Below are 23,834 nucleotides of genomic sequence, written 5' to 3'. Positions count from 1 at the left end.
ATTAACAGTTTTGTATGTACAATATTTTCCAATCCAGTGTCCACACAATTATTATAGAACACAGGGTGAAGAAACTAGTCACGTCTCATTCCCATTGGTGGTAAATTACATGCATATTTAAACATTGTATAAAGATTGGCCTTTATGAATTGAAATATATTAGAAACGCAAGGCTTCACTGTTATTATGGCAGAAATGCGTTAGAAATACATATTTTGGGACAACATTTTTAAATCTTATAGTAGAATACATATAAAAGTGTCTGACATTGAAATCCATTGTTTCCAATGTCAGCACACCTGGTTGCATTTTTACTGGTGTTCAGGTGCGTTGGGACATAGTTTCCCAAACATGTCTTGCTCCATTCAATGTAGGGACTTCCAATTTCCTCCAGAAAGCAAGTAAAACCACTTGTTAACAACCACATGTCAAACACATTTACTTTTAATTTAGAGTCTTACTGGCATTTTTACTTGTGTTTTTAAGCGCAAGTCAAACTCCAGTGGATACCTGTTCAAAAACTAGGAATCAGATGTTGTACTGTACAGTAAATGCTAGGAAGCAAATCTTGCAATCATAAGGGCTTTCTTATTGATAACTGGGAATTACTTGATAATTAATGTGAAATAGGAATACAATATGTTTTGTGACATAGAGCTGAATCTTTCTATGTACTTACTGGTGATAAAATAGAGAAATACCTAATTTGTCCTTTTATTATGTAGTTTCCATGATAAAGTACTCTAAGACTGGGTACACACTACATGAAAATTCTAATGATGTGTCAGTTTTAGGGATTTCACCAGCAAAAATAAGTCCTGATCAGCATGCTGATTCATGTGTACACACTATACACGGTTTACACAATTTACCATCAGATCTGTGCTCTTCATCTGTCATAACCATAAGCTGAAAAGATTGGGACTCTGCAAATCCAAGTGAATATGTTTTAGATGAATAGATGTAGTAACAATTTTGTTCACCCAAAAGAAGCAGATGGCAATAAACACTGCGTTTATGAGGTTGTTTGAAATCTGGGTTTTATAAGTTATGTGATTTTGCTTTTGAATATAAAGAGAGACTGTGCTGTCTTTGTATATCTTCCTCTGTCTGTACTAACACTGTTATTTATTATGTATTAATCCAGTTCAATGTCCTCACTTCACTTTCAATGAATGAAAGTGTTATAAAACTGAAACAGGGATATATATAGGAAAATGTTTTAGTGGTCAAGACTTGACACTAGTTCAATATGGCATGGAGGCAGGAGACTGAATTGGATTGTAAACAGAGATAGTAATTCACAGAGATATTAATAAAATCCAAAGTTCAATATTTTCGTATAGTTGAAATATACGAAAATGTTCTTGATAAGATTTAACAGTCACAGTCAAACTGGTACAGTATGCACCCGGATGTAGCAGTTACTACACTGTCGTACACTGACTTGTGATGAGCAGGGATATTGATTTGATGACATATAGTCAAATTAATGATGAAAATATATATTTATCATCAGGTCCAGTCTTTAGATAGACTTTTGATCTGTGTTCTGTTAGTTTCAATCTAATGCCTTGGACCGTATCTCTGACATAATCACTCTTATTTAATATTGGGTTTGTAAGAAGAACATAAGAGCATATACATTGTAGTTAAAGTGGATGAAATATAAAAGTGTTTTTATTTAGAGACAGAATGTAGCTATTACTATTTAGCAATATTTCAGTAGGAACACCATGTAAAGATGCTGGCTGCAAAGACAGTCGTGAGTGTATACACACTACAGAATTGGAACAACATCGTTCCATCTTTGAACTAGATATTTAGTTCAGTTTAAAAATCTTGTTCAATGAGAAGATGGGCTTTGGAATAATAATTGTTTATTGTTACAGCGTACACACTTCTGTGATATCGGGACAATCATTTGTTTATCGTGATTGGTCCGATAATCAGCTGAAACCACAGTAGTGTGTACCCAGTCTAACTGGGTAAAATGAGACAAAATTATTGTAGGAGTAATAAACCTTCTTTCAAGTGTGTTTATTTACCAATGAGCACATATCCCTCAGTCTGTTAATAGTTTTGATATGTTACTGTATGTTTTTTAGCTCTTCTTTCTTGTTGAAGTTGTATGTTAAATAGAAGGACTTACAAAAAACAGTCATCATGAAAACAATTCTAACCAGATAACTTGCTACACTGTAAGTTCGGAAAATTACAACTGTGTCTGACACTGGTGCAAGAAGTGCTCTGTAGTATGTGCAGTTGTTGCGATAGATAGATAAATAGATAGATAGATAGATAGATAGATAGATGTCACACCTAAAACATTTGAGTGGTTTCCCATCCTTCTCAATGACTTACTGATGTTGTACCTTACCTGAGGTGTGGAATTTCAACCGTTCTGTAGATAGTATGATTAGATTAGGATTAAGGTCATTTCAAATGTCTATTAGCAGCAATATGCAACATCATATTAGTTATATATATATATATATATATATATATATATATATATATATATATATATATATATATATATTTATATATATATATATTTATATATATATATATATATATATATATATATATATATATATATATATATATATATATAATTCATTGTAGAAATCTTAAGTTCATTATTAATGAATTACAGTATTTATTTATTAATTTTTAAAAATACTTATCCAGAAAACCCTAAGGGCTAGATTTACTAAGCTGCGGGTTTGAAAAAGTGGGGATGTTGCCTATAGCAACCAATCAGATTCTAGCTATCATTTTGTAGAAGGTACTAAATAAATGAAAGCTAGTATCTGATTGGTTGCTATAGGCAACATCCCCACTTTTTCAAACCCGCAGCTTAGTAAATCTAGTCCTAAGTCTTTCCCAGCTGGTAAAGTAATACAAAGTGAATGTATAAATAAAATAAAGGTCTTATTCATGTCACCAAAACTGAACTTGTTATCATACTGTTTACGTATATTATCCTTGTTGCAGTTAATAAAATAACATATCCCATAATACTTGTTCTCCATTCTCTTCACTGGCTGCCCTTAAGTTGGTGAATGTGTTTCAAGATTGGCTTAATGACTTTCAAAACCCTATATAATTAGGGTCATAGGTATTTGAAGCATCTGATTCCCTATACTCCCACTTGCTCACTTTAATAAAGGACTACTAACAGTACCTTGAATCCGCTGTACTTCATTTAGGGCTCGAGATTTTAGATTTGTAGCTTCTACTCATTGGAACTCACTGCCTCACTCATTCTAAGAGGCCTCCACTCTAGAGATCTTCACACATACTCAAGTCATACCTGGTAACTCAAACATTTCATTAATACACCTCTGTTTTCATACTGCTCAAATGCTTAGCTCTCGTCACTGTTTTCTGTTAATCTTCTATATATTTATTTTGTATCATGTTTTTTTATTCTGCAAATGTAAAGTGCTTTGAGTCCTATTGGGAGAAAAGTGCTATATAAAATTATTATTATTGTTATTATTAATATTATTAATTTAAAGCACCTTTGGTATAATATGTTTTTTTATATGTAGAATAGTGCACGGTTATAAAATACCTATCCATCACAAGTTGTGCTAATTGAGTGTAATGTATGGAATGCTTTGCGTTCATTCTGTATTCACTAAACATTACTAGATAACTTTCTACTGCAGAAATATTAAAATTGTGCTTGGCTTCTATGTGAGTTAGTTAATTATATGTGGTGTTTTACTGCTGATAACTTCCCAGTGCTGTAGCAAATGTATTTGATTATATGCATTTTTGTGTGTTATTCATTGAGGAAAAATAGTGGGTAGATAATAAACAGGACATTGTACCAAATAAAACTCAACAACAGTAATTTATTTTGCAGCGGATCAAATTTATAATTAGAAGCTTAAAACTTACATAAAAATAAGATTAAAAAAGCATTCAACATGATATCAGTGCAAAAACAAGAAATAGTAATACAATATTAAGGAGCAATTTTTCATTTCATATCTTCATTAGAAGGCGATTGAAAACTAAATGACAAGTTTACCTAGTGCAAAAAGCATCTTGCAACATTTAAATTGAAAATGAGACTGCTTTTACACCTGCTCTGCTACTTAAATGCAAACTATTGTTCTCTTGTATTAGCAATGTCAACTTTTGAGATATTTCCTGTAGTGTCCATCAATTGGCTTATATATAAAAAATCTACAATGCATTGTACAATAATTCATCCCAAGATCACATTGTGGCTCTAACAAAAAAAAAAAATTCAGATATGGAGCTTTTGTAGTAAAAAAACATTTCACATTAATTTTATTTCATTTTTCTCCCCCAGAGTTTTTTCATGGATGTTTTCATTTCCTCATTCCTCAAGGTATAGATAATTGGATTCAGCATTGGTGCTATGATAGTGTAGAACACAGTCACCATTTCATCAGCTTGAAAGGTTTTGGATGGTCTCATGTAAATGAAGACACAAGGTCCGAAGAACAATGTTACCACCGTAAGATGGGAAGCACAAGTTGAAAATGCTTTGCGTCTACTTTCAACATTTCGTATTTTAAAAATTGCCTTTCCAATGCCAATGTATGATATTAGGACAACCAAAAAGCAGCCCAGTGAAACAATCCCACTGTTGGTCACTATCATTGCATCAATCATGGTTGTGTCAGTACATGCCAGCCTTATTAGAGGTGGAATGTCACAAAAGAAACTGTTAATTTCATTAGGACCACAGAATGGCAGCCCCATAGTTAATGTTGTCTGGATGTTGGAGTGAACAAAGCCAATAGCCCATATTACTGCTACCATCCAGAGACAAAGCTGTTTGCTCATAATGCTGGAATACTGGAGTGGTTTGCAGATAGCTACATAGCGATCATAAGCCATAGCTGTAAAAATAAAACATTCTGCACAGGCAAAGAAGTGGAAGAAGTACAGTTGAGTGATGCATCCATTAAATGAAATAGATTTCCTGTTAGAAAAGAAATCTAACAACATGTTTGGCACAGTTACAGATGAGTAGCAAAGATCAATGAAAGACAGTTTACCAAGGAAAAAGTACATTGGGTTATGGAGACGATAATCTGCCCTGATGGTCAACATGATCACAATATTCCCACACAGAAGCAAGGTGTATAACATCAGGAAGAGTGAGAAAACAGCGTACTGGAGACTGGGGGAAAAGGCAAAAACCACAAAAACAAATTCTGTCACTTCCGTTGCATTGAATCTCCCCGATGTAGTGCTCAAAGGATGGGATTTCTGTGGGTTAACCATGTAATCTGATATGTTATTAAACAAATCCATTGTCACAAATGTCAACTGTAGTGTGTAATTGAAAAGAAAATATTTAGTAAGGGTTTCAGAGCATTATAATGTTGTTTTATTCAATATAGAGTGTTGTATACCTTGTTACATAGTCATTGAGATTGAGAAATGACACATGCACATTACTTTGAGCCTTTCAGCCACAACAAACCAAACGTGAAAAACACTTAAGGGCCCTCAAATTACTATGAATACCTGTAGCAATGCTTCTTACTAAATTACATTACAAGCTGCATAATTACTCAAGAATTGCAAAGATATCAAATGGCAAAATAATGTATATAAAACAAAGAAGAAACAGTAAATTACGTTATCTCTATTATAGATTATGTTAAAGTATTTTCCTAGAAAACAGTTTGACAATGAAGTACCTGGTGGGGTTACAGCCAACGTGATGTGATCTACACACTCATATTAAATTTGAAAAAAAATCCATTCAACAAAGTTTGCTTTTTAACTGATATCACATCTGTGAGCAAACAATAATTATAAACATCAAATGCATGAAAAGAAGTTACTATCTTTTATATGTCATTATTTTTAAAAAAGCATGGTGCTACCTGTTTTTATTTAACAAATGTCACATCTGCACTCAAAATTGTACTGTAAGCACTGTGTATTCAGTTTTAATTTCAAAGACATAAGATGTGTAAGATGCTAAAAAACAGTCCTGACATAACACCACAGTTTAATTTCTTCTACCTATCTCTACTATAGATACCGCACAATTATATACATTTGTGTCACTTTTTAAAGTTTAAGGTTGTGTTTTTTAAAAAAAAAAAGAAAAGAAAATGCAACTTTTATTTTCTTTTAATATAATTGAAATCCAACTTTGTTTAGACTCCAGATAATGTATAAGTGTGTATGACACCATTTTCTACATCTGCTAAACAGAGTTGGCAAAGTAGTTTTAACTCTATATGATATATGATATATGCATAAACAATGCTTTGTAACATGATGTAATTATAGCTTCCTAGGGTATCCATAGATCCTCTACTCCAGTGACTCTTAGACAAACTGATGCAGGGGGGCTGCTAGACATCGAGCCCATCTGCAGGTAATCATTCTTCTCTGGTGATGGAAACAGCATAATGAAGTAAGTTATGTCACTAAAGGCCATATGTCTGCCAATCAGCATAGGAGCTTCACTACAATATACGCAGTATATGTAATGGAATGGATGGGGGAAGGAAGGGGTCTGCACTGTGGATGACAGTTGTGTGCATAGGTAGAGGAGAAAGGGCTGGGAACTGCATAGGTATAAATCAGGGAAGCTTGCCTAGGTACAAAAATTGGCCTGTATAAATCTCCCTTTTGGATGGACTAAAATGTGTGCATACAAAATTATGTCATGTGCTTAAAGATGTGTGTATAAGTGCATTACTAGCAGCTTTTACTACTGTAGATGTAGAAAATACTTTGTCAAGTAGACTTTCGATTTTTTTAAATCTGAGAGTTAAAAAGGTGGAAAACCCCTGTTCTACATGCTTTATGCTTCCTCTTAGCACCACGTCAATTCAAACTATTTTTACTGATAATATACTGAAAATGTACAGACAGCTAATGTTTTGTCTCTATCAAAATCTGAACAGAACTGAAAGTACAAGAAGGATCTGCAACAACAAGATGATCAGGGAATGTAAATTATTGATGTATGTGTGTGAATTACTGTAGTGTCAGGTTGACTGACAACATTTTTGTTAAAAAAAAATGAGCTTTGTTTTTACTGACTGTAAATGTATTGATAGTAGATAACCCTAGTTAGTGCTCTGTCCACTGCAGTGTACCACCCACGCACAATAATAATTGTATGCCTCATTGATAAAATTGCATTAATGCAAAGATGATGCATTAAATTGCCTAATTGTTCTGCTAAAGAAGCCTAATCAGCCAAAAAAAACAATAAAATATTTTACTAGAGTTTCAATTATATTTTAATGTATAACATTTGCTAAAACATTAGTAACATGTGAAAAAAGTCACAACATAAACATTTCTGTGCCTATAGTAGTTTCTATTTTACTTTAGAGTCAGAGAACGAACATCCACTATCAGGTAAGTTTAAACTGAAGGTTTATGCTATTTCTATCCTTACCTGTTCAGAGCCATGTAACTTCAATGTCACAAATCAAAATCCTATTGCACAAACAGCATACTTCCCATCATCCTATATGAGATCAATTTGCTGCACATTCCGAGCATGCACCTGTTTTATTTTCTGAATAAGTCCATGGGGAAAATATTTCCTGGAAATTAACCCAATTTATTCCTACAGATTGCTGTATACAGTAGCTCCCATGTTTCCCATTATAGTATGGTTATACTGTAAGAAACAGTGCCTCTTGCTCTTGTTCTTACTCATTTGCATCCAGTTATTTACTCTTAGTTCAGATTTTGTATTCGTATTATAATAATAAAGAATATATTAATAGTTTGAAGGCCAGGGAGTAAATGTATTAAGCTCCGGGTTCTTCAACACCCGCGAGTTCGGCGTCTTCGGCGTTTAAATTTAAAGCGGCGCTGCCTTGTAAAGGGAAACTTCCCTTTACAAGGCAGCGCCGCTTTAAATTTTAAACGCCGAAGATGCCGAACTCGCGGGTGTTGAAGAACCCGGAACTTAATACATTTACCCCCAGATCTGTTAACACATAAAGTGCATGCTGATTTGAAACTGGTAGTGAAGATTAACATCAGACTTCTACTGAAAACGTGTACATTGTTCAACTTTGGGTGCAGTAACGTAATTTTACTCTGTATGTTTTCCATGTAAGTGTACAGAAAAACAAGTCACATCATATTACATGAACATAATTTTGTACAGCATGGTATTTGGGGTAGGAGTAAGGTTGTGCTTAAGAAAAGTATATATATAGCTTTAACGTTAGTCCTAATTGTTGACCACAGGGAAAAGCCAATAACTGGGAAAATAATCCCAAAGTCTAATCCTAACCTAACCTTTGGTGTATCCCTCACCTCTAACTCTTATGAGATGATTCAAACATGAGTATGCATAGTGCATACCTAAAGGAGTACAGTATGAGGGTAGTTAGAGATTTAGGTCAGGGAGCATTTAGGCATGTGTTTAGTGGAGGGATGGCTATGTCCTAAAATGGGTATCATAGTAGAGAATTTTCTGAAGTATAAATAAATGAAAGTAAATAAGTAAAGGAAAATTCAAAATCCCTTACAAACACAAATCCAGTGGTGTAGGAACCGGGGGAGGGGGCTGTTGCCCCCCATGATTTCTGTTGGATGGGCAAAGACTGTGTTTTGCCCCCCAAGAACTTCTTTACAAAAGCCTTCATGCTATTTTATGAAGTCATGGTGTAGATTTAATACAAATTTATTGATTTGTTTGTTTAACAAGTGTTTCGTTTATAAACACTTAATGAATAACCTGTTTTGATGATGAACAACTATACACTTTACGTTTACCTGGATTTTGTGTGGTGTGTCCAGTGACAAACATGAGATATAGCAATTTAAATGAATAGCCCATACCATAACCAGTGAGGCATTGACTATAGATTTAAAATGCTTCCAATCAAATCAGATTATGCAGTCAATAAAATCTGAATAAAAACTAGGTTAAGGACTATGACAAATGAAAATGTTTAGGATGAACAATTGAATTTATCGATGTCTCTAACAGCTATTGTACTAATTGGTAGTTAACATTAATAATAATATTTATATAATAATATATAAACACATTTTTATACTAAAATAAATAGTGAAACTGGGGTTGGCCAACCCCTGATATACTGACAAAAATTAAGATAGGATTGGAAGTCTTTGTACTTCTACAGTCACTGTTACTGCTGTCATAAAATGAGATACCAAACGTGAGAAAATGGGTCTCCAAGCTCTATAGTAGTCCTTGGCCTTTTGCCCCCCCTTGAAAATTTTCATTCCTACACCCCTGCATAAATCTAGTGTCTTTTGCATTAATGGAAACCACTACTTCTACAACACTGGTATATAACACTGACCACACAGCCACAGACATCCGATGTGAGAGAAAAGTTTAGTCCTAGTTATCTCTACATACTCAGCCCCACAAAGAGCAAAATTCATTTTTGTAAAAACATAAATCTACAGGAAAAATATTCTCATTTGATTTTTAAGGGGTAAACAACAGATGTGAAGGTATTTGTATTTAATTACATTTTATATTGAAAATGCAACTTTTTGTGAACAATTAGGGTATTGATACTTTATCTTTTACTGCTAACACTGTCAAGCCACATCTCTGCACTACTGTGGGACATAAGTATACACACACAGATTAATCTTGAGATGTGTTCCATTCCACATATAAACATTAGTACACTTTTTATTGTGTACAAGCGTGGATTGGGAACTTAAAGTGTCCCTGTAAAAAATGATTGAAGTGGCTGCATGTGGGCGGAACCAAAACAACTGTTGGTGGGGCCAACACAAAAGTAGGTGGAATTTAGAACTACTGGAATGTGGTTGTAGTCACATTTCTAAAGCAATGCAGGGCAAAAGCTGCCATTCCTGCTTAGAAAATTACATGAATGCTTTTGCATTATTTGCGACTGGTTTATGCCTCTGTACTCCAACTTGTTTAGTTGTCTACTAGCACTTCCTGCCAAAATTTCCTTCATAGAAACATATCTTATTTTGTTTAATAAGTTTAACATCATTCTGCCAGAGCAGCATATGACCACCTCATGCACTGTTGCATCTTTCCCTGACATCATGAGATACAAATTACCAGTCAAATTTCTCTCTCTATACAGTATATAAATATGTGTACTGTGTGTTTCAAAAATTCATGAAAATAATCCTTATTATAAATGGCTGTCCAGGTGCGATCACCATAAAGGTGAAATAGCATTTGCAAGAAAACACTTCTTGTATAACAAATGAGTATGAGCCTTAAATGTGCCTAGTGATTAGGGATGGTTTGAATTAACAGTGCAGGGAGGACAGAGGGTTTGCTGGTGATATAGTAATTCCAAAAGAGGCAGGATTAATAATATTGTCATTGCAATGGGGGCTGGTCATATGTTCAACAAAGTAATCTGAGAATGGGACCAGTGCGAGGTAGAAGGCAGACAATGGGATCAATGCAAGGACCACTAAAGTATCACCAGAGCTGGAATAAGGCTCTGGGGTGCCGTGGCACTTAAGACAGGGATCAGGGCCATCTTAACAACATTATGGGCCCCCGAGCAAAGCAGTGCACCGGGGCCCATATATATATATATATATATATATATATATATATATATATATATATATATATATATGTGTGTAAAACAAAATGAGTGATTTTATATTTATATGTATATGTAAAACAAAAAAGTGATTATATATATATATATATATATATATATATATATATATATATATATATATATTTATTTCATCCCGGGCACCTACCCATTGTGCCCAGTCGGAAAGACGGCCCTGACAGGGGGATTATCAATTTAGATACATTTTAGACAAATACACAGACAAAACTGTGTGCTCTACTGTTAGGTGCACGCAGCTCTGCATTCATGAGCAGTACAGTGTGAAGTAGGACATACATCCCAACTGTCCTTGTTATGGGACCAAATCTTGACTAAGCGAGACAGCCACCAAAATTCGGGACTGCCCCACCAGATTCAGGACAGTTGGCAGTCTGTCCTGTTCTCTCTTACCTGTTCTTGTCACTTTCAGTCCCTGTGGCTGCTGGTGTCTTTAACTCAGTTGCTGCTTGTCTGTATCCTGGAATGCTGGAGGCCCTATTTGGAAAAAATATTTGGTTCATGAATATATAAAACGCCACCAAGTTTTGGCATTAAATCAACAGCACCCACATTTAATAATTAGGCCTCCCTCCATCCTATACATTAAAATAATAGTGCTCATATTTGATAAATAGATCTATATCCCTCAAACCAACTCCAGTTAAAAATTAATAGCATTTACGTTCAATATTACCCGGCATTAAATAATTCATATTAATATTTAGTAAATAATCTTCCTCCCTAAACTAAGCCCCACATTCAATTAATAGCCCCAAATCACATCAGCATTAAATCAAAGGTCCCTTCACATCATCTTAATTTAATAGGCCCCACTATTAAATTATATAGTCCACCAATAAATTAAATCACCCCTCAAACAAAAAAGCACTGATTAAATATTTAGCTTCCACATAAACTCCACCATTAAATGAATAGCCTTCCTCCCACCCAAGTGCTATTAAGACAACCCCCTCCCTTATTTCTTATCACACATTATATTAAGAACCCCTCATTCCCTCACACATTATAGCAACATACACCTCTCTTTCCTCACACATTATAGCAAAATACTCCCCTTTCATCACACATTATAGCAGCATACACCCCCATCTCCTCACACATTATAGTAGCATACACCCCTCCTTTCCTTCACACATTATAGCAGCCTCCCTCGTTTTCTTCACACATTATAGCAGCACAAACTCCTTTACTTCACACATTCTAGCAGTAACCCTCCTCTCCTTCACACATTATAGCAGCCCCCATTTCTATCCTTCACACATTATAGCACCCCCTTTCCTTCACACATTATAGCAGCACACCCTTTACATTACACATTATGGCAGTCCCCCTTTCCTTCACACATTATAGCAGCCCCACCTATCCATCACACATTATTGAAGCCTCCCTTTCCCTCACACATTATGGCAGCCCCCTCCTGTCCTTCACATATTACAGCAGTCCTCCTTTCTCTCACACCTTATAGCAGTCCCCCTGTCCTTCACACATTATAGCAGACCCCCTGTCCTTCACACATTATAGCAGCACCAATCCAAGTGCAGACTGGCCATCTGGCACTTCTGGCAAATGCCAGAACGGCTAATGGCTAGATGGGCCGATCTGTCTGCCCGAGTAGCAGCATCTCCTGGCGGCACATTTTTTTTCTTAGCAGTCACATAATGTCACAACTCTCACATGTCCCAAGCTGCCAATTCCTACCAATTCACATGCTCTTGGAGGCCACGCATGAGCAATGGCAGGCACAGAGAACTACAAATCCCGGCATGATTTGCAGTGTGGCTCTTCTCGCTGCTTTAGGTTCTGCATTCTAGTGTTGCTTGTGGGAGATGTATTTCTTCTCTAAATCCCACTGACCACAGGTTGTCCTGGTCAGCAGGGAATCTGGATGCTCAGGAGCGCAGTCACCAGTGGCCCTACCTGATTGGTGTGAGCGGGGGCACTGCCAGCGGCAAGATGAGGGGTGCACTGGTTGGGGATACCATGGCCCAGGTGCTTGAGTGTCATAGTTGCAGGGTAGCTTAAGCTTTTAGGCAGCAACAGATATAGCAGGTACTACACAGGTAAGTAGGAGCATTGAGGTAATTACCTGGTCACCAGGTGCATTGCCAATATTACGGGGGGGGGGGGTAGTATAAGATGCATGGTGGTCATGACCGGTTCTCCGTGTTAGCTGGTAACTAGAATCCTTGTGCAAATTACCAGGTCACTAGAGTGCTCTGTCATTATAACTGGGAGATTATATTGTAGTTACTTGGTCACTATTGTGCACTGCCATTTTCACTGGGAGATTGTATGGTAGGTATCTGCTCACTATAGTGCACTGCCATTGTCACTGGTAGATTGTATTGTAGTTACCTGGTCACTATAGTGCACTGCCATTATCACTGGTAGATTGTATGGTAGTTACCTTGTCACTAGAGTGCACTGCCATTATTACTGGGAGATTGTAGGGTAGTTACCTGGTCACTAGAGAGCACTGCCATTACTATTGGTAGATTGTATGGTAGTTAGTAAGTTGGGCTTTGTTTGGGCTTTTTGGGATTGCTTGGGCTTGTTTTTCATTTCAGAGTTGGCAACCCTAGCATAGGACACGCACCACATGACAGTTGCTGTTCCATGTGGCCAGAGTAGCACCTGCGGCAGACAGAAGAGTCTCCTACACAGTGCAGATAGAACAAGGTAAGTGTGAGGGAAGGGAGATCGTATGGTAGTTACCTGGTCACTATAGTGCACTGCCATTATCACTGGTATATTGTATGGTAGTTACCTGGTCACTAGAGCACACTGCCATTACTACTGGCAGATTGTATGGTGGGTTACCTGGTCACTAGAGTGCACTGCCATTATCACTGGGAGATTGTATGGTAGTTAGTAAGTTGGGCTTTGTTTAGGCTTTTAAGGATTGGTTTAGGCTTGTTTTACATTTCAGAGTTGGCAGCCCTGGCATAGGACACACACCCCATGACAGTTGCTGTCCCATGGGGCCAGAATAGCACCAGAGGCAGACAAAAGAGTCTCTTATACAGTGCAAATGGCGGGGGGTATGATAGTGTAATAAGTAAAGGAAGGGAGGGGGGGTCTTAATATAACGGTGGTTGGAGGTAGGCTATTCATTTAATGGAATGTAGGTGGGGGCTAATTCTATAATGGGTGTTATTTTATTTGTGGGGTGTTGGTGGGGCAATTTAATTTAATAGTGGGGCGTATTAATTTAAGATGGAGTGATGGGACCTTTAAGTTAAAGCTGGGGTGGTTTGGGGCTATTGATTTAATGTGGGAGTGAGTTTGGAGAGGAGGGGTATTCATTAAATGTGAATATGAATTATTTAATGCCAGGGATGGTTTTAGGAAATGGTTATATTTATTAAACATAAATGCTATTAATTTATTGCTGGTGCTGTTTGGAGGGACGGAAATAGGTTTATTTATTAAATAGGAATACTCAGTTTAATGTTGGGGCTGGTTGGAGGGAAAGAGATCTATTTATCATATGTGAATGCTATAATTTTAATGTTGGGGCTTGAGTTGGAGATAATTATTAAACAGGGGTGCTTTGATTTAACACCTGGGGTGGTTGGAGTTTTCTAAATTTCATGTACCCATTTTTTTTTCCAAATAGGGAACCAACATTTCAGGATACAGACAAGCAGCAACTATGCTAAAGACAACAGTAAAAGTGACAAGAACAGGTAGGAGAGAGCAGGACCGTCTGTCAACTATCCTGAATCTGGTTGGGCAATACCGAATTTGGGTGACTGTCTTGCTTAGTCAGGATTTACACACAGCTCTGCCTTCACAAGCAGTACCGCTTCACATTGTACTGCTCGTAAAGGCAGAGCTGTGTGCACCTAACAGCAGTGCACACAGTATTACCTGTGTATTTGGCTAAAATTTGGCAAAAATTATAACCATATTACATCATAGGGGCAGGCCCGGCGCTCCCATTAGGCAAGGTTAGGCAGTTGCCTAGGGCGCCGGGCTCTGGAGGGCGGCACTGAAGCAGGGGACCCAGTAATAATTTAGAAGTAAATGCTGGTGGTGCGATCGCCTAGGGCAGATCGCCCGCCCGCCTGCAATAATGCTGTGCTGCACTGTAGCATTTGAAAATTTACCTGGCGCCTGGTTCCCGGCTTCTGGCGCCGGGTAGTGACGTCACGACGCTGCCGCCTGCCGCTGCGAGTGTAGAGGAGCAGAGGACAGAGAAAGAAGAAAGAAGCGAGAAAGGAAAGAAAATGAAGAAACAGTGAGTACAGGAAAGTGGAGGCTACAGAAAACAGGAGGGGAAGGGGGACGGATGCTATACATATGGGGGAGAGAACGGAGGCTACAAAAGGGGGGAATGGAGGCTATACAAGGAGGGGAAATGGAGGCTATACAAGGGGGGGAATGGAGGCTATACAAGGAGGGGAAATGGAGGATATACAAGGAGGGGAAATGGAGGCTATACAAGGGGGGGAATGGAGGCTATACAAGGAGGGGAAATGGAGGCTATACAAGGAGGGGAAATGGAGGCTATACAAGGAGGGGGAATGGAGGCTACAGTAAGGAGGGAGAATGGAGGCTATACAAGGGGGGGAATGGAGGCTATACAAGGAAGGGGAATGGAGGCTGCAGCAAGGAGGGAGAATGGAGGCTATACAAGGAGGGGGAATGGAGGCTATACAAGGAGGGGGAATGGAGGCTATAAAAGGAGGGGGAATGGAGGCTATTGGAGGCTATACAAGGAGGGGGAATGGAGGCTATACAAAGGGGGAGAGAGAATGGAGGCTACAAATAGAGGGAGAGAGGAGAGAACAGAGGCTACAAAAAGGGGGGAGAATGGAGGCTACAGAAAGGGGGGGAGAATGGAGGCTACAGAAAGGGGGGGGAGAATGGAGGCTACAGAAAGGGGGGAGAATGGAGGCTATACAAAGGGGGAGAAAGAACAGAGGCTACAGAAAGGGGCAGAGAACAGGCTACAGAAAGAGGAGAGAATGGAGGCTATACAAAGGGGGGAGAATTGAGGATACAGAAAGGGGGGGAATGGATGCTACAGAAAGGGGGGAATGGATGCTACAGAAAATGTGTGTGGGGGAGAATGGATGCTACAGAATATTGGGGAGGGAGAGGAGGCTGGAGAAAATAGGGAATTGGGGGATTACAATTAGAAATGTCCTTGAGTTAGAGACTATGGGGTCTTGTACTAAAATAGTGTCATGACAAAATGCAGCGATGCATAATGAAGCACAGCTTTAATTCACCTTGCTGGGGCTACTCTAGGATAGTTAAGGAACTATTTATGTTTTTTAGTATTTGCCCTCTATTTGGCTCTCCTTTGTTGCCCTCTATTAGTATAATTAATTTTACATCAGCAGAATACATTAACAAATGCAAATAAAATAGAACGGTCTAGATTATCTGTCATTTAGTTTACCTTTCTCTATTTATTTGCATGTGTTAGTATATTTAATATATCATCTACAGAATACATTAATAGACAGCAACAGAGGAATTAATGGGCAGGGGGGCATGTGAGTAAAGCTGGTGTTATGTGGCTAGCATATGTGACACAAGCTGATGGGCAAGGGGTGACATATGTGAGAACAGCTAGTGGGCAGATGGGCATGTGAGAGAGAAGTTGGTGGGCAGCGGGGTACATGTCATTGTGTAACCGGTGAGTGATGTCAAGTTTTCTTTTCTTTGTTTTGTTCTGAAGTCTAGCATTTGGAGCCTCCCTTCTAGATATCCTGTGTTTGCTCCTGGGCAGAAGTGACGCCTGGACAGCATTCTGCATCAGACATCAGTGCTGCGTCAGACATCTGGACTGCATCCTAGCCAGCCAAGAGGAGGTAAGAATTATTATTTTTAAGTGTGTTAGGGGCTGGGAAAATAGATGGGTTTTTTTTGGGGGGGGGGGGGGCACCAAGCTTAAGCTTTGCCTAGGGTGCCGGGCAACCTTGCACCGGCCCTGCATAGGGGACCACCTGTCTTAAGTGCCCCGGGCCCCCCCCCCCCAAGCCTTAATCCAGCTCTGGTAAGCAGGAGGGAGCTGATAGCTGCTCCCAGGCCTGAGACAGGACACAGCCTACAGAGCAAGATGAGGAGCTCTAAGTCTCATGAGATTTGGTAATCTCATGAGACTAAGAGTTTCCTTGCTCACTCTACAGGGAGTTCCCATCCTGATGGATGTCAGCAGCAACAGAAGCATAGATAAATACAGTGGGCTGGGGGTGTTGTAATGTGCCTGGGGGGTGGCGTGATGTGGCTGGGGAGGAGCGTGATAAATTTAATGTGCAGCGACACACAGTTTCTTTCATATTCATCAACAGAGGTGGGCCTGTGTGCTTTAAATTCCAGGGCTGTTTTTTAGTTCCAGTCCGACCCTGGTTGCAACTACATTTGAGTAAATAGATAGATAACAAATATTAAATTACAGTTGATAAAACCCCTGATCTTATACTCTATATCACCTGAATTCAATATAACAAATTGTGTTCTGTGTTCAATATATTTACAGGTAATACAATGTTGACCTCCACATCTGCAACACCCATCAGGAATAGGGGAAACAACATCTTATGTGTTTCAACACAACTACTCGACTCTAAATTCGAATCCTGCCTCCTGGATGTTTCACTCTTCCTGTAATCTATTGCAGGCTTGAGAAAACTAGGAGCTAGAATGTTTTTTAAGTTATTAGCTTTCTTAAAAACCACTGTTGGCTTCTTTGGTAAAAGTGATTTTAGTATTGGATCCTGTCTTAAAATAGAGTAATTTAAACAGATGATCCTCTTAATATTAAACGAAAATTTGTTCTATTTGGAAATAAATGACCATTCATGGTTATTAGCATTCTTATATCTAATGTCTTTAATAGTGTTATAGCCCCATCTCGAATATGTCCACTATTATTAGCTGAATTAGAAATTACAAGGGCTTTTCCATCCATTGTTTTCACTTCTTCAAGAGCCTGCTGTATAAGTTTAAGAGGGTAACCACGGTCCAGAAAATGTTTTGGTATAAAATTGGCCTGTTGTAAAAATACCTCCTCATTGGAGCAATTTCTGCCTAACCACATTAACTGCCCCTTTGGAATATTTTACTTCCATTTCACGTAATGGGCACTAGATTAGTGTAGATAATTATTGCAGTCAACTTTTTTCAAAAAGGGTAAAGGTGGAGAGGGACCCCTCCGTGGCACAATCTGTGTTTGGTATTTATATGTGAATTTAAAATTATACTCATTGTTATTTAAACAATTAACAATAATCAAGTGCATGTGCTTCACCCCCTTCCAAACTAAACATAAATCATCTATATAATGGCCCTAGAGGACGAGGTCCACCTCAAACTCGTGTCCCAACACGCTAGACATTTCAATGTCTCACGCGTATAGGTTGGCATAGCTCAGGGCGAACCCCAGAGTGGTTCATTAACCCCCTAAGCTACATTTCTCATATCGATATATTCAACACTTAATTATATATTAGGTATAATAAATGTTATAACATATCTTAACATTTTACATCTATTATTAAATATTAAACAAACTTCATTATTCTCTCATTAATCATATCGAAACAATCTAACAGTGTAAAAAAACATCCTTATACTAACCAATATATTTATACCAACTATTGCACCAGTAAAAATAAAAAGATATAGAAATTTAAGAAGAGAATTGATTATAATATCATGGGCTCAAACATACCAACATATGTAATCACCAACTACACATATAATTAAATACATATATTGAGTGTATACACACCTGTATCTACACATATGAAAAAGAATCCTAAAACATACTGAGTTTTACACAATCATTTCACCCTTTTGGGTACAAAGATTTCAATGAGAATATCCAGAATACTTTCCTCTTACTCAGGGAAGCAAAGCTACCTCCTCCTCTTATAGTTGATTTTATATGTTCTATGGCAACTACTTTTATACCATCCAAGGAATGTTTATGTTTTTGTATAAAATGTTTTACTAGACTGTGTGAGCTGGTATCCATGTCTACAATACGGCAGCTGTCCATAGGGAGCGTTAACAAGAAGTCTATTTTATAGTTTAGACTGTGTGTGCTGTTACCCATCAAAATATTTCTCCTATGTTTGAGAAATCTAATATTCAAAGTTCTTGCTCTGCCCACATACTGAGCCCCACATTTACATTCTAACAGTTACACCACATATTTAGACCAACAATTCATAAACTTCTGATCGCATAGCTCTCTTGTGATATCTAAGAACACAAACTTGTTTTTCTGTTTTGAACATATGTGAAAATTATACAGGATTTTCTACCATACATTCTCGGAAAGCCTGTCTGATTTTAACGATTGGCCTAAAATACTCAATACTCATACTCAAGAATGGAAGAATATTTTTGTACGATACCTTTAATTTGTTTACAATAAGAATTGAATTGGTCATTGAACATCACATTTTCCTTTCTACCCAATTCTTCATCTTTTCTAAAAATATTCTCTTTATGTTTCTTGGCTAATAATGTTTTTCTATCTATGTTCTTTACTCCTGAAAATGCTTTCTCTGAAATTTGGTGTGCATAACCTTGATCTGAGAATGATTTCAACAGCGAATCGGCCTTGTTGGTAAAAAGTCTTATCTTAAGTGTAATTTCTTTGCAGTCTTAGGAGTTGTCCCATTGGAATATTATTCTTCCAACTGTCTAGATGGCAACTTTTATATTCAAAAAGTGATTGCTATCCACTTCTTTTTGAAATGTTTCTGTAATTATGTCTCTCTCTTCTACTGCAATATCCATGAAGTTAATGTGGCTCCTGCTGGAAGAATTTGTAAATTACAAACCCAAATTATTAATCGTTGTCACAGCCTGCCAGGTCCAGCTATCAATTTCTTCCCTGATGAAGCGGAACACTTGCTTCTAGGTACCAGCAGTGAATTAGTTACCACACAAAGTGGAGGCATAATAGTGGATTATACCGTCCTCCTTATTTGACTGTGAGTTCGTTTTTGTTTCGCTTCAAATTTAAAGTACACATATGGAAATATTTCCCTAAAAGTGCACTGTAGGATGAGATAATAGACTATCAGATAATAGACTATCAGTAAATATATTTTGGGTCCTTATTAATTGCAATTCTATTGGACTTTTTAATTTTTATCCTTTTTATTCTTATTTATTATAAATATATTTTTTTTAATTAACTGACATCATTTTTTATATTAAATATGTTTTTAATAAAGTGGTTTATATGATATTAGTTGGTTTTGTGGTGGTATGATTACTTGGTATGAGTGTTTTTTCCTCTTTTCATAGTTGTTGGTTTTCTCTTTTGCAAGGTATTTAGAGATTGATATACAACAATCCACTAGAAGAGCAGCAGCTATCATTACCTAGTTTATTGATTTGTGACTATTTTTAAAGATTATAAAAGTATATTTTGATCGTTTTGAATTATTATAATAAACAAGTTAACCCGTGCATGATACTCATGCATTCTAGTCAAATCAAGCTACTTAAGGTGTTAAAAAGGTTCTTGTCATGCATTTGGGCCATAGCCCAGGCCTCAACCACCAACCACTACCCACTGTCACCCCTGGCAACCACCAACCACTCCCAACTGTCACTTCTCCTTCAAGAAATATATATATTTTTTTTTTAAATCTTTATAAACACTTTTAACAATTAACAAATTAAATTAACAAATTATAAACATCTTAGTATACCAAATTTCAGCCCTTTCTAAAAAAAAATTTCCACACACACTAAGAATTTAGTAGGTCAGTGTATAACTCCGCCCAGCAGGTGGCGCTGCAGCTTGGTTTTATTTTTTCCACACACACACACAGACAGACAGACAGACTAACACACGCCACTAGACATTTATATATTAGATTATAAATTAATTTGACTCCCTTATTGGGATCTCATACAAGAGTCCAAAATTATCCATCCTTTTGGATAGGATAAAAAAGATTTTACAGGTGCTCTGCAACTTGAATGCAAAACATTGCTCTCTTTTATTAGCATTGTCAAGCTTTGAGATGTTTCCAGTAGTGTCCTTCAATAAACTTAAATAGAACATTTTTTTAGAGTGCATTATACAATAATTCTTCCCATGATCACATTGTGGCTTTATCTAAAACATTTTCAGTTATGAAACCGTTGAAATAAAAATAATTCTCATTAATTTTAATACATTTTTCTTCTCCAGAGATTTTTAATGGATGTCTTAATTTCCTCATTCCTCAAGGTATAGATAATTGGATTCAGCATTGGTGCTATGACAGTGTAGAACACAGTCACCAGTTCATCATCTTGAAAGGTTTTGGATGGTCTCATGTAAATGAAGACACAGGGTCCGAAGAACAAAGTTACCACTGTAAGATGTGAAGAACAAGTTGAAAATGCTTTGCGTCTCCCTTCAACATTTCGTATTTTAAAGATAACCTTACCAATGCCAATGTATGATATTAGGACAGTCAAAAAGCAGCCTAATGCTACAATCCCACTGTTAGACACTATCATGGCATCAATCATGTTTGTGTCAGTACATGCCAGCCTTATTAGAGGTGGGACATCACAAACAAAACTGTTAATTTCATTAGGGTCACAGAATGGCAGCCCCATAGTTAATGTTGTCTGGATGTTGGAGTGAACAAAGCCAATAGTCCATGTTACTGCTACCATCCAGAGACAAAGCTGTTTGCTCATAATGCTGGAATATTGCAGTGGTTTGCAGATAGCTACATAGCGATCATAAGCCATAGCTGTAAAAAGAAAACATTCTGCACAGCCAAAGAAGTGTAAGAAGTACAGTTGAGTGATGCATCCATTAAATGAAATAGACTTCCTGTCAGAAAGGAAATCTACCAACATCTTTGGCACAGTTACAGATGAGTAGCAAAGATCAATGAAAGACAGTTTACCAAGGAAAAAGTACATTGGGTTATGGAGACGATAATCTGCCCTGATGGTCAACATGATCACAATATTCCCACACAGAAGCAAGGTGTATAACAGCAGGAAGAGTGAGAAAACAGCATACTGGAGACTGGGGGGAAAGGAAAAAACCAAAAAAACAAATTCTGTCACTTCCGTTGCATTGAATTTCCCCGATGTAGTGCTCAAAGGATGAGATTTCTGTGGGTTAACCATGTAATCTGATATGTTATTAATTTAATCCATTGTCACAAATATCAACTGTAGTGTATAAATGGAAAGAAAGTTTTTAGTAAGGGTGTCAGTCAGGAGCAGTATACTATGTTAATTTATTCAGTATACTGTGTTGTATACCTTGTTACATAGTTATTGAGCATTTCATCCAACACAAAACAAAAGTGAAAAACACTGAAGGGCCCTTAAATTACTATGAATACCTGTAGCAATACTTAAAAAATTACATAACGAGCTGCATAATTATACAAGCATTGCAAAGACATCAAAAGACAAAATAATGTATTAAATATAAAATAAAGAAGATACAATAAATTATGTTACATCTATTATAAATTATGTTTAATGCATTTTCCGAGAAAACAGTTTGACAATGAATTACCTGGTGGCATTACAACCAACCTGGTCTGATCCAAACACTCGTATTAAATTTGAGAAAAATCTATTCAATAAAAATTGCATCTTAACTCATGTCTGAGCAAATAATAATTATAAACATCAAACAAATAAAAATAAGTTACTATAATTCATATGTACATAATACATATGTCATAATTTAAGAAACACGCTGCTACCTGTTTTTGTTTAACATTGCTCATACAGAAACAGGAAGGGTAGCAGTGTTCTTGTCACTTCCCAGTCTCCAGTCACATTTTTCTGTGCCATGGACTTAACTGCGGGACAAGCTCCAAGGAGTTTCCGCAGCGGTGGCGCTGTTTCCGGTGTGGGCGTGTCGGTGAGCCAATCAGGGCTCACCTCCCGGTCATTTGAATGTTTGGCTATGAGGTTCTTCAGTTTGCTATGGGGCTCTGGAACGTGCTCCTCCGACACATCCTACTGGATAAGGAGCGGGGTAATGCCGATCTGACGTTTCAGGATATACAAGCGGAGGCCGTATCCCGAGATCAGAATGATCATTACGGACCCTATGCTGTAGCCCCACTGTAAGTTCTTCCAGTCAGTAACCCATCCGGGCAGAGGCGCACCCGCTAGAGAGTTGTGTGAGAGACCTGAAAGAAGCGCTGCTGGCCATGAAAGAAGAGGTTGCGCAGTTACGACAGGAAGTCCACCGGCCTCGAGATCGTTGGAAATTAAGGGGAACACAGTGGATGCTGACGGGGCGCACCTAGATCACAAGGGGGTCAAGAACAAATGTCTGCTGTTGGAGGTGTCAACGGTTGGGTCATTACGCACGTAATTGCCCCAAACCAGCTCTTCCGGATCCCTTAAACTAGAGTCCCCCGCGGTGATGGGGCCACCCGCGGGGGCAGACGCGGGCTGGGAGAGGCGTGGCCGGGGGGCACACAGGCGGCCGCATCTCATGAAAAGGGATGCGGCCGCATCATTAATGACGCGGCCGCATGCCCTGTCATGTGATGCGGCCGCCTGTGCGCTGACGCGGCCGCATCTGATGTTATCAGATGCGGCCGCGGGGGAAAGAATTGTATTTTTCAGCCCGCCACTGCGCGGAGGAAAGGGAAGCGAATCCTACGATTACCAACTCTGGTGACTACTATGTCGGAACAATGTTACCTGGAAAATTACACTCACTTGCAGAAGAGCCGGGTCGAAACATGGATCAAATTGACAGCAGCCAACAATTTGCCTATCCCTGTTGTTGGAGTGGTTTGAATGGACGCTGAAGTCTGTGGACAAGCTTTGGGAAAAAAAGGCATTCTGGTGGTGGGCGGAACAGAGCTCCGGCATGGTCCGGTTATACTTGTTAGGAGCCCACCAGTCAGTACAGCAAAACCCGGAATCTGCTCCGAAAGCCTGGTGTTCACTGTTGCCCCTAGTGGTTGGGACATACTTGGCTGCAGAAAAACAGAGGGTCGTGAGTTGTGCACTGGCTGGAGAGAACCCAGGAATAGAGTACCAAGGCCGTAGGGTAGAAAGTAGAGGTGAAAGAGAAATGAGGATGTAAATTATCCCACGTAGCCACCAAGAATATGGATTTTCAAGTGCAGGTGGGAGTCAGGAGAGACACCGAGCGAATGGTGTCAAGACTGATTTATCACTCGTGGCCACTGGAATAATTTAAGGAACAGTTGATAGAGATGTCCCCTG

The 23,834-nt window shown here is 38.1% G+C and overlaps 2 protein-coding genes across 2 annotated transcripts; both read right to left on the bottom strand.

Moving 5' to 3' along the window:
- Positions 1 to 1,247: 1,247 nt before the first annotated feature.
- LOC142151282 (olfactory receptor 4E2-like) lies at positions 1,248 to 5,310 on the bottom strand. The gene is made up of 2 exons (XM_075206813.1): positions 4,337 to 5,310; positions 1,248 to 1,290 (listed from the first exon to the last, which is right to left on the bottom strand). Exons 1-2 carry the CDS (start codon positions 5,308 to 5,310, stop codon positions 1,248 to 1,250), a joined length of 1,017 nt encoding a protein of 338 aa, XP_075062914.1.
- Positions 5,311 to 15,621: 10,311 nt separating this feature from the next.
- Positions 15,622 to 23,474, bottom strand: LOC142151229 (olfactory receptor 4E2-like). The gene is made up of 4 exons (XM_075206675.1): positions 23,319 to 23,474; positions 22,524 to 22,601; positions 20,797 to 21,734; positions 15,622 to 15,751 (listed from the first exon to the last, which is right to left on the bottom strand). Exons 1-4 carry the CDS (start codon positions 23,472 to 23,474, stop codon positions 15,652 to 15,654), a joined length of 1,272 nt encoding a protein of 423 aa, XP_075062776.1. The 3' UTR covers positions 15,622 to 15,651.
- Positions 23,475 to 23,834: the final 360 nt, after the last annotated feature.

Source organism: Mixophyes fleayi, chromosome 1, assembly GCF_038048845.1.
Source record: "Mixophyes fleayi isolate aMixFle1 chromosome 1, aMixFle1.hap1, whole genome shotgun sequence".
NCBI lineage: Eukaryota > Metazoa > Chordata > Amphibia > Anura > Limnodynastidae > Mixophyes > Mixophyes fleayi.
Note: the sequence above shows the minus strand (reverse complement) of the source record. Positions and strands in the feature narration are given on the sequence as shown.